Raw genomic sequence first — 12,891 nt, 5'->3', positions numbered from 1 at the left:
GGTGGTGGCCAGCCATATCAGGACTTCTGTAAGAAAGAGTTATATGTGGAACTATAATGCAAGTGATTATGGCAAACTCAGGAAGCAGCTTGCAGCTATATCATGGAATGAGGAATTGCATGGGAACAAAATCAATGCTAATTGGTCTCTACTCAGGAATTATCTGGCAGAGGCAGTGACTGAGTGTAATCCAAAGGTCAGGAGATTATTATTATTATTATTATTTGACACCTCTGGGGAGTCCAAAGACTCATCGAGGGAGAGTGTGTCAACAGCATTGAACAATTGGCCTCCTTCCAACTACTAACCACGCTCAAACTTACTTAACTGAGCCATTAGTAGCAGAGGCTCTACCAAAGGTCAGGAGATTAAATAAGGTAGGTGTAAAATGGATGACTGAATAAGTTAAGCATGCAATCTGGAAGAAAAGGCATAGTGGGGACAGCACAAGATGAGTAGATAAAATCAATTACATGAGGAGTACAAAGAGAAAGCAAGGAAGATGACTTGGTAAGGGTACCAAAAGTGCAGTATGAGCAGAAGTCTGCAAATGATGCTAAAAGAAATCCTAGGGAGTTTTTTCTATATGTAGCCAATAGAAGGAAGAATAATTATGGCAGGATGATACTGGTCAGTGATAATGGGAGAATGATAAACACTGAGGAGGTTATAGTAAAGGTGTTAAATGAGCAGTTCATTAAAGTATTTCATCCTTGAGATTGCAACATAATGCAGAACTTGAGGGTGGACAGCAGTAGAATTCTTTTTAATGGACAGCATGGGTTTGCTAAAGGAAGATCGTGTTTTAGCAATCTGCTTACTTATTATAACAAAGTGACGAATAGGCTGGACAACGGGGATGCATATGTAGTAGTATATTTAGATTTTGCAAAGGCTTTCGATAGATTATCACATCACAAACTAGTAGTTAAATTGAAACAGATGGGATTGGATAGTATATTAGTGTGTTGGATTGGAGATTGGCTGTCTGATAGGTATTAACAGGTTGTATATGGGAGAGTGATATCCCAGAAGAGGAAAGTCACTAGTGACACACCCCAGGGATCTGTTTTGGGGCCACTGTTGTTTAATTTGTATGTGAATGACATTTGAAAGGGCTTAAATGGTGATATGCAGTTTTTTGCTGATGATGAATAGTTAGGAAGAGTTATGAAAAGTAGATCAGATGTTGTAGCTTTGCAAGTGGACCTAAATAGACTGTCTGAATGGGCTAGTGTATGGGTATGTCAGTTTAATGTTGCAAAGTGTAAGATTTTAAAATTTCAGAAGTAAAAATGAGATGCAGAGTAGGATCATTGGGGATATTTTGGAGGTAGAGGAAATGAAGAATTTAGGGGTTGTGGTGAATAGAGATTTGAAATTTCGTGGCCATTTTTCTAAAATTCTGAGAATGACATAGCAGTTATGGGAATGATGCAGAGAACTGATATGTAGAAGTAAGGATGTTTTGATTCCATTATCCATATGCAGCCTGATCAAAGTCTTGTACAAGACTTTGATCAGGCTGCATATGGATTACTGTGCACAGATTTGGTCACCAGGTTTCAATGATGAGATGTTGGAGTGGGTCTAGAGACAGTTGACTAATTTATGGAATGTAGAATATGAAGACAGATTGAGAGAATGCAAATTACAGAGTCTAGTGGATAGAAGGAAAAGGGGAGATATGATTGAGATGTATATGTTGGTAAGGGGTAATTACCAGATTAGTATGGATCAGATTTTTCATAGAATATCTGGAAATAGGAGGAGAATGAGAGGCCATCCCTGGAAACTGTATAAGGTGGGTGCGAGCAAGAAGTGAGGAGTAGATTTTTTGCATGGAGAGTGGTGGGTGATTGGAATGCATTGCATGAGAGTGTGGTGAGTGCAGGAACAGATTGCATTTAAGTCGAGGTATGACGAGCTGTGCATGTGAGAGTAGGACCTCCCACGATGAGTCTCTTGACTCCATGGAGGTCTGTTGATAATAATGAGTAATAATAATTACTCATTCTACACTTGCTGAACTTATTTGCTTATTTCTATCTGTCATATGTCATTTCTATCTTCCTTTAAGATCCTGGCTTACAGCAGATAACAATAACCACATATCCACCTTTTTTTGCTGAACTTTTACTCTTGACTGTTGCAAATGCTCTATTATCATATGCAATATCTCCTCCCCATCCTCTTCTTTCTATCCTCCTTGAAAATAACTTTGACTCAAACCAAGTCTCAATAATGCCAATAATAATTCAAAGCTGAACTTAACCAACATCAGAGGCTCTTCAGCTTGAGTCCTGATGCTTCTAATACTAGTATACATGAATTGCAATATCCCTTTGAACCAACAACTATTCTTGCATTACTTAATGACTGTCCCATTCAAATTCAAAATGTGAGAAAATGAATTCAGCATTTTTTGATAATTTCTATTCTGGCACTCACATGCCTCAAGCACTTGTGAGGTTTGTCTTAAAGATACTTTGGCCTATTTCAATATTCCAACTATTATCCTGTAATTTTTGTCCCTCCATTGACAGCCCCATTCCCACATTATGATGTTAGATCTGATTTGTTTTTTGCATACAGCAGACTTGACTGAACTCACCCACCATAACAAAGCCACAGCATCAGTCCTATATTATTGATGTCACTCTAAAATTTTTAACTATAGCAAACCTTTAATCATAATCAACTATTCCTATTTTCCATATCAACACTGTGCTTGTTGATAAAGCAGCTATCAATATGCCAAGATACGCCATGAGTGAGAATACACCGAGCTGCAAATGATAATGATTCAATTTACAGAATGTGCAGTATGTTGATACACAAAATGCTTTTGATTATAGAAAGGATTTGTAGTCGTAGGATGAATTGAATGGATATGGTGTTAGATGATTTTGGAGAAATTGCTGTTCAGTGAAAGAGTTAAGATACATAGTCACAGAAAAACTAGATATAAGGGGGTAGCTGCATGCACTAAGGTGAGGGATTAAGATTATTATGACAGAGGGATTCAGAAAGAATGATATATGGAAAGGATGACAAGGAGAATAGTGGGAATAGTTTTGCTATACAAGAAAAGCAATGAATATGGACATGGGATAAGGAATTAGGTTCATGGACCAACTGACACTTCTTAATTGAATCAGTGAGGTTTTAAGAGATACCTGAATATTCATCAGGGTGGATGGGACCAAAAATGACTAGCATTGGTGAAATACCTGGCTAATAAGAAAGGACAAGCAAGACGGAGTGATAAAGTATTGCTAATGACTACAAAGAGGTTAAATCCAATTACAGTAGCTATTTTAAATTATAAGTGGTAGTATGAAGTAATACAAACAACGAGTAAGAGGCTGTTTGGTGAGAGACAGAGGTTAAGAGTATAAAATACACAATTAGGTTCTGCTGCAGACCATGACCATCTGAAGAGGACTGTGAACTACATATACACATAAATCTTAAATACAAGTAATGTACGATGAAATAACCCTGATGGGTTATTTCATCATCCATTATTAGATTAACATTATTATATAATACCTTGAAAATATTTCATTAAAGACAGAAATACACAATTAAAACTTTGAATTAATTCAGTAGCAATAAAAATATGAATAAACTTATTTCTCAACAAAATAATTAATAAAATATACAGTAACAATGAAAGAAAATTTACCCATTTCATCATGTGACTGAATAATACCCAAATTATCTCTGAGCCACCTCACAGCACCTCCTGCAACTGCTACTGAACCCTACAATAGTTAAATATTATATTTGACTATGAGAAATTAATATGTAGCAAATCATGTAAGTATATGTCACACCTCACACACGGTACTAATGTGCTACAGGTTCTTGTACTTGTTGTGTGTGGGATAAATTTAAAAATAAATTTAAAAAATGAATAAAAAATTAAATTTGTTCAGAAACAGCATATGCTAAGAAATTAGATCCCAAATAATGAAGGCAATATACATCTGGTAGAAACAACAATCACTTGCTTTTACACACAGCTTTAGCCTTATATTCAAAAAGAGCTTATTACCGATTATTTTGGTAACAGATTTGTCAATTACACTGGCCAACAAAAAAAAATTTTTTTTCTGCTGATTATGATCTTTCACTTTATTTTTACTAATTTGGGTGCCCTGATTTCAAATATCAAACCCATTTTTCTCTATCATGTCAGGTTTTTCCTCTATGGCATTTTCTTTTTGCTAATTCGTAAGTTTTTGATAGTTTTAAAGAGGCAGTACTATTTAGAGGATCAAAAAAATCGATTTTTTAATATTATTTTCTGAAAGTATGTACTTTTAAAAATCTGTTCCTAACTTTTTATCAAGAAATTCGAAAAATTCCCAAAGATATAGCCTATTATTCAAAACGGTGCGCAGATCAGAATCGGAGCACTCACCACTCTCGCTTGTTAATAAACGAATAAATGCGTAAGAACCTGCAACAGCATGTACTGGCGCTTTGAATGCGAGAGAGAGGCCGATAACCGACCTAATACAGTTAGATCGGTTAGATGAAAAGTAGGCGATGACAACTGCCTAAAACAAATGAATGCTATATGCATCATAGCGGACAAAGAACGATCAAAATCATCAATCGTTAATCGATCGTGAAAGTATGATGAGCGCTTATAACGTTTCAATAAAGTCTCTGTTTTTTTCTGTCTTGTTAATTGCATGTTAGTCGGCAGTGAAGAAAATACATCATGTCTGAATCAATAGTGTAGATTCCTTCTGCTACATTTGTGGCAGCTTTACTGTTCCCAGTCAAAGGACAAATATCACTGATTTCGTTAAGAAAGTGTACTTTGCATACTTTGACGTAAAACTTGCAGATCAGGACAATTCATGGACTCCAAATAAAGTGTGTAAGTCATGTGTAGAAAATTTACGACAGTGGAGCAAGGGAAAACGCCAATAATTAGCTTTTGGCATGCCAATGATTTGGCGTGAACCGAAAAATCACGTAGATGATTGCTATTTTTGTTTAGTTCAGACTTCTGGTTATAATAAGAAGAATAAGAAAAAAATTGTGTATCCAAATCTCGACTCAGCAATTCGGCCAGTTGCTTATTCCAATGAAATAGACATGCCAATTTATAAAGGACTTCCTTTACTTGAGAACGAGCATGATCGGGATATGCCAGATGTTCTTGAGGAGTAATGTTGATTTAGACAATGAAAATTTAATTTCTAGTTCTGGACAGCAACGTTTTACTCAAGCGGAATTGAATGACACTTAGTAAGAGATTTGGGCCTATCAAAGGAATCATCGGAATTGTTAGCTTCAAGATTAAATGAAAAAAACTTACTGGAGCAAGATACGAAGATAACTTTTTATCGTAGCAGGGAAAGTAATCTTGTACAATATTTTAAACACGAGTGTGGGTTTGTTTACTGTAACAATGTGTCAGGTTTACTGACTGAAATGAGTGTTGTACAATATCATCCAAATGAGTGGCGTTTATTTATCAACAGTTCAAGCAGAAGTCACAAATGTGTCTTACTACACAATGGGAATGTATATGGCTCAATTCCTATTGGCTGTTCAGTCCACTTAAAGGAAACATATGAGGACATTAAAAAGGTTCTGAAGTTATTAAAATACACAGACCATAACTGGATCATCTGTGTGGATCTTAAAATGGTGAACTTTTTACTTGGCTTTCAAAGAGGATATACAAAGTTTCCGTGTTTTCTATGCTTCTGGGATAGTCGAGCTAAAAACCAACATTGGAGTCAGAAACATTGGCCTCTTAGAATATCCTTAAATGTTGGAGAACAGAATGTTATAAATCAACCTTTAATCGACAGAGAAAAAATCATTTTTCCACCTCTACACATCAAACTAGGTCTTATGAAGCGGTATGTTAAAGCTTTAGATTTACAAGGTGACTGTTTCCAATACATATGTGAAAAATTTCCACGACTTAGTTATGAAAAAATTAAAGCCGGTGTATTTGATGGACCTCAAATTAGAACTTTAATGAGAGACCCAAATTTCATCAACTCTATGAACGAAATTGAGAAAGTGGCCTGGACTTCATTTACGATGGTTGCAAATAATTTTCTTGAAAACAAAAAAGCGTGCAATTACAAAGATCTAGTGGAAACAATGCTCGAAAATTTCCAGCGCCTAGGTTGCAACATGAGCATAAAGCTTCATTTCCTATACAGTCATCTTGATAGATTTCCCGAGAATTTAGGTGCTGTAAGCGATGAACAAGGCGAAAGATTTCATCAAGACTTAAAAACTATGGAAGATCGGTACCAAGGAAGATGGGATTCTGACATGATGGCCGACTACTGTTGGAGTATTCAAAGGGATTGCCAAAACAGAACACACAGTAGAAATTGCTACAAACAAAAATTTATTCCCTGAAACTCACGTGTAAGTAAAATTGTTATTTTTTTTATAAATATTCTTGTAATTTTTAATGAATATTGTTAAGTAGTTATGTATCTAATTATAGGCCTCTCTCGCATTCAAAGCGCCAGTATGTGCCATTGCAGGTTCTTACGCATTTATTCGTTAACTAACAAGCTCCGATTCTGATCTGCGCACCGCTTTGAATAATAGGCTATATCTTTGGGAATTTTTCGAATTTCTTGATAAAAAGTTAGAACAGATTTTTAAAAGTACATACTTTCAGAAAATAATATTAAAAAATCAGTTTTTTTGATCATCTAAATAGTACTGCCTCCTTAAAACTATCAAAAACTTACAAATTAGCAAAAAGAAAATGCCATAGAGGAAAAACCTGACGTGATAGAGAAAAATGGGTTTGATATTTGAAATCAGCACACCCAAATTAGTAAAAAACAAGTCTCATATAAAAGTCAGCAAAAATTGTGTTGGACTGTGTTATTATTCAGATAACATTTATAAGATAAGCTCTTACATTTGTCTTCTAAGGCACTCTTAGTGCATCAACTTGTTTATATCTTGGTATTTCATAGTTTTTTTTTTTCCCCTGCTATTTTTGCTATTCTTTCATCTCCTATTCTGTTTAAGTAACCCAACAATTTTTACTTGGCTTATAAATCCTTGATATTAATTAATAATGTTAAGTTTTTACCTGTGTCATCGTTTTTAGTATAGATACCAATCATGTCATCTATTCACTGATTTAACTTTCTTCAGACTGTCATATCTGTGGTCTTCAGTATATTATTATTATTATTATCCTAAGATCCCATAGAGTCAAAGATTTGTCTAGGAGGTCCATTTTGGCATACACCCAGCTCAAAATATCATGTCTTAAACATATTTAAATTCTCTATAGATACTTCAATCTCAAGCAATGCATTCTAATCATTCACAACTCTCCATGCAAAAAATCTGTTTCTTGCTCCCACCCTCATTCTACAGCTTCCAAGGATGCCCTCTTATTTTCCCCCAGTCTTCCACCATTTTATGAAAAATCTCTTCAATGTTATTATTATTATTATTATTTGACACCTGTAGGGAGTCCAACGACTCATCGAGGGAGGGCACCTGCTCTACAGCTCCATCTCCACCATTCAATCACCAACTTAATGCAACCACATCAATGCCAACCACCACTGGTATTTCGACAGACAATCACAAACATCCGTGCCCATGGCAGGATTCAAACCCGCAGCCTTTTAGCTGGAGAGCGGATACTCTATCCACTCGGACAACCAAGCCAGCAGGGTTAATGCTATAACAACCCCTTACCAACATATACATCTCTATCATATCACCCTCTTCCTCCTATCCACTAGACTCTGCAAACTGCATCATCTCAAACTTTCTTCATATTCAACATTCCAGAGATCAGAAACTATTTTGGCTAATTGTCTCTGGACCCTCTCGAACATCTCTTCATCCTCTTGAAAACAAGGTGACCAAATCTGTTCACAGTAGTCCATACATGGCCTCATCAGAGCCTTATACAATGGAACCAGAATCTCCTTACTTTTAAAAGTCAGTGTCCGGCCCATTGTTGCCAGAATTCATTGTGTTATCCTCACAATTTTGGCAATATATCCTCTAAATTTCAGATCCTTATCCACAATCACTCCAAGATCTCTTATTCCACCTACAACAATATGTTCCCACCAAGAGTAAGTTCTACATCCCATCTTTGTTTTCCAAATTTTAAAACCAACCTTACATTTGCAACACTGAACTGGCATTCCCCACTACTGTGCCCATTCACTCAGTCTATTCAAGTCTTCTTGTAACGCAACAACATCTGCTGTATGCCTCATAGTTCATCTCATCTATTAACTATCATGCAGTAATTTATCAAAAGCCTTTGCAAAGTCTAAGTATACTACTGTGTATCCATCTCCCACATCCAGTACTGCTGTCACCTTATTGTAATAAATAAGCAGATTACTAAAACATGACCTCCCTTTAGCAAGTCTGTGCTGGTCATCAAAGAAAATACCATTATTATCAACACAATTCTGGATCCAGATTCTCACCAGTCTTTCCAACACTTTAACCGATGCTTGAATTCTGTCCTCTTTTATGAAGCAGTGCAATCTTGCCTACATTCCACTCCTTTGGAATTTAACCCAATGTAAGATATGATCAACTATGATATTTTATAAGATATGATGTAAGATATAATCGACTGTTTTATTTCTAACCCATTTGGATTTAAAGTAGTCTATAGCTACTGAATGGAATTCAAGAGTTGTCCAGTTGTGCAATTTGCCAGTCCTGACCTGCTATAATAACAGGAGTTAGCCTATTTCTTATATACTTTGAGGTGGACGATAACAGATCTTCCTGTGTTCACAGTATGCTTAACTGACCGCGTGGTCAGCCTAGTGGCTTAGCGCTTCGCAACCATATGCCTGTGGAAGGAGTGTCCTGGGTTTGATTCCTGTCGCCGACGTGAGGAGCTTAAGGATCTTCCTCAGCCATAACCAAGTTAGCTGGTCTTGGGCATGGACAGCAGGGTTCCCCCCCCCCCAGTTTATCTGGGGTTTTTCATCCCGCAAGCAGGCAAGCCAGCCCCGTGAACACACACACGGATCTACAGCCATAAATACTTAATCCCCATGAGGGGGCTCAACTCACCCCAATAGGGACGGGGAAGAAAAGGGAGGAAACTCCATATGAATAAATAAAGTATGCTTAACTGTAGATAATGCAAGGCATTTTATGCACTATCTGATATACAAAAAAAGAAGTTCTCAAGAGAATGGATAAAGGCATTTTAATCTGTGGGTAAAAGTGGTGTGAAGCTTATGTTTATTTAGTGTACTATATTTTCAGACCTATGCTAGATGTTGCAGGTTCTGCTTATGGTCTTGATATGAAAAGAGGAGCAGGATTAGGGGGATATGTTGTATTTTATCTCTTTTACAGTGATGACTATAGTCTCTGGCTCAAAAAAAAAAAAAGTGTGGCAAGCGAGTTATAAGGTAAGTGCTGTGTCACTAGAACATATAACCTTGGCCCAATATGTTACTGTTTTAAGGACTGAATGATGGTGTGGCTGTTTATCCAAGTATCTTTTAGTGTGTGTTGCTTTCTATAAACAGAAAAAGATAATGAAACATTTAAAACATGTGACTAATGTATCTAAGTAGAACAGTTAATTATGATTGTTTTTTTGTATTAAATAGTTTTAATGAAGCATGTGTGCTAGACATATTTAAAAACTTTCACAGCTTACACATGTAAAATATATATAGAATTTTATTCAAAAACTGCAATATATTTCATCCAATATTATGCGTACAAAACTGTCCACATAACTTTTGACGTTGCAGTTTTTGCCTAAAAACTATAGAGGTATCAGTATACTAAATTCATGTTACAAAATATAAGCAGAATCTTAAATAACAAACTAATGAAATATTTCGAAAACTTTATTCTAGAGGTACAAAATGGATTTAGAAAAGGACAATCATGTATAGACCCAGCCTTCTGCCTAAAATTAATAATAGAGAAAAGAAGAGAATATAATTTAGAAACACATATTGCATTTATTGACTTTGAAAAAGCATTTGACAAAGTTAAAAGAAACATATTATTTAACATATTAAAAGAAAGACAAATACCAAATAATATCCTAAAAGCTGTCACAAGTATATATGAAAATAATCAAATACAAATAAGATTAAATCACGAGCGATCATATACAAGAGAGATAAACCAAGGGGTCTGACAGGGATGTCCCCTCTCAGCAACTCTTTTTAATATCTACTTAAATGAAATAATAATAAAATGGAGTAAAAATTTACATCAAGGAATTAAACTTTCACCTACAGTTAACTTAAACACTCTCCTCTTTGCAGACGACCAAATAATAATTACAAATTCTGAAGATAATTTACAGAAAGCTATTTTAAATCTAAATGAGATATCCAAAGATTATGGTATGATAATATCAACGGAAAAATCAAAAACTATGGCCTTTAAAGGACAAGATCCAGCAAGAACTAAAATAGTATTAGATAACAAGATCTTAGAACAGGTGAATTCATTTAACTACCTAGGATGTATGATCACTTATGAAAATGAAAAAGATATAAACATAAAAATTGCAAAATATTTAAAAATAACAGGAGTAATTAACTCTATATTTAAACCAAACCTAGTTCAAAAACAAACCAGGCTAAAAGTATACAATACGTTAGCCCTACCGGTCTTAATGTATGGAAGCGAAATCTGGACAATAAAACAAAAAGACAAACAAAGATTAACAACAGCAGAAATGAAGTTTATGAGAAAAACTGCAAAGTATACCCTATTTGATCACAAAAGAAACGAAGATATTATGAAAGAATTAAACCAAGAACCAGTAATTGAAAAAATTAAAAAATATAAACATAGATGGATGGAACACGTTCAAAGAATGAAAACAGAAAGATTACCAAAACAAGCCTTAAAGTACAAGCCATTAGGAAAAAAGAAAACCAGGATGTCCTCTTAAACGATGACTTCTAAGGCCGGAACAGGCCATACTAGGCCTAAATCCTTGATATGTATGATGATGATGATGAGTTTTTGAATAAAATTTTAGAATGGTGGACTGAATGAAATGCACTAAAAATGTACCCAATGTGTCTGGGCCATGAAACTAAGCAAACACATCATCAGAATCAACCCTTGCTAAAGCCTTGAGTGCAGCCGTGCTGTGGGGGCATTATTTTCTAATTTTTTCATACAGAAATCTGCTGGGGGGGGGGGGGAAGAATCTTTACAGTCCCATCTAGTTGTTTGTAAATCTTTCCTGTTCATTTAAAAACAGCATAAATAAGAAATCTGAATAATTTAAAAATGTCAGGTTAGTAAACAGAAATAAAACATCAAAGCCAATCCCAAATTCTGAAGATGAAATTTTTTTGTTTTTTAACATTTGGCAAGTTTGAAAGGGTAGTATCAACTAGTGAACGAAGTGGAGGCACAGATTTTTGAATTTTTTGGGCTACAAATATCTGATGTAATTTAGCATTATAATGATTACTGATTACTTTGGATTTAGCCATTGAATAAACAGTTCAGTCATTGCTTAACTCATTTAATAATCTTTCCAAGTAATTACTCCAAGCATCTGGAATATCTTTATCTTTAGCTTTTATGTCACAACTATGTGCCACAAGATGTTGTGGCCTTACAAGAAGACTTGAATAAATTGAGTGATTGGGCATGGGGATGGGGATGTAAGTTCAATGTTGCAAAATGTAAGGTTTTAAAATTTGGAAAACAAAGATGGGATGCAGAATTTATGCTTAGTGAGGATATATTGTCGGAGGTGATAGTGGATAAGGATCTGAAATTTATGAGACACATAGCCAAAATTGTGAAGACAACACAAAGGCTTCTGGGAATGATGCGAAGGACACTGACGTGTAGAAGTAGGGAGATTCTTGTTCCATTGTATAAAGCTTTGATTAGGCCACACACGGACTATTGTGCCCAGATTTGGTCACTTGGTTTTCAGAAGGCGACTGACTAAGGTAGTTTCTAACTTCTGGAATGTCGAGTATGAGGAAAGATTGAGAAGATGCAATTCGCAGTCTGGTGGACAGGAGGAAGAGGGGAGATATGATAGAGACCTACAAGTTAGTAAGGGGTTGTTATAGGATCAATGCTGGAGAGGTTCTACAGAAAATAGTGGGAGATCAGGGGAGAACCAGAGGTCATCCCTGGAAACTGTACAAAGAGGGTATGATGAGGTGAGTGAGAAGCAGGTTTTTTACATGCAGACTTGTGAATGATTAGAATGCCTTGCCTGAGAATGTGGTGTCTCTGCAGAGACTCCATGGGGTCTTGGATAATAATAATCTGATTCCTTTTATAGTATTCTTTCCTTCCTTTTACAATAAATTCTAGAATATTTTGACATCCTATGATATTTTTCTTCAATATTCCTAACAAACTCTTCCCATGACTTTTGTTTAGATACTTGTACACACTTAGAATTCTTGCATGATTCTCTGCACTTGATGCCAAGAACTTTTGATGCGATTTCTTTTTTGCCAGGAGTCTTTTCAGTCAACCTTAAAATTTTAATTTATTATCACTGCAAATTTCACCACATGCTTCCCTAGCTGAATCAATTAACGTTTTCTTCAGATCTGCTGTAGCATATAAATATTTACAGTCCTCTTCTAAAAGCAGTTTGAATTTGAATTCTTTTAAAGCTTTCCTACATATTTTTCTTTTTGATATGATATTCGGTTTTATCTTACTCTAAACAAAATGGTGATCGCTTCCACATATCTTGTCTACTCTTGTAGAGAGTCCACAAGGTTGGTCTGCTATCCAGGATGGAGAATGAGTAGGATAATTCAGGCATTGGAAGAAATACTGGAAGAATAATTCAGACATGACGAAGAAATGAGCAAGAGAATTTGTGATGGG

The 12,891-nt window shown here is 35.5% G+C and overlaps 1 protein-coding gene across 1 annotated transcript in view; it reads right to left on the bottom strand.

Moving 5' to 3' along the window:
• Positions 1-12,891, bottom strand: part of LOC150100586 (glycerol kinase 3-like) — a 473,098-nt gene that overhangs the window by 189,927 nt on the left and 270,280 nt on the right. The window contains exon 12 of the mRNA XM_090401838.1: positions 3,692-3,770. Coding sequence (XP_090257964.1) covers positions 3,692-3,770 — 79 coding nt within the window. The remainder of the gene's footprint in view (positions 1-3,691; positions 3,771-12,891) is intronic.

This window comes from Typopeltis vanoorti, chromosome 12, assembly GCF_054136105.1.
Source record: "Typopeltis vanoorti isolate ZY-2024b chromosome 12, IOZ_Tvanoo_1.0, whole genome shotgun sequence".
Classification (NCBI taxonomy): domain Eukaryota; kingdom Metazoa; phylum Arthropoda; class Arachnida; order Uropygi; family Thelyphonidae; genus Typopeltis; species Typopeltis vanoorti.
The sequence above is the reverse complement of the archived record's forward strand: the minus strand, read 5'-3'. Positions and strand labels throughout refer to the sequence as shown.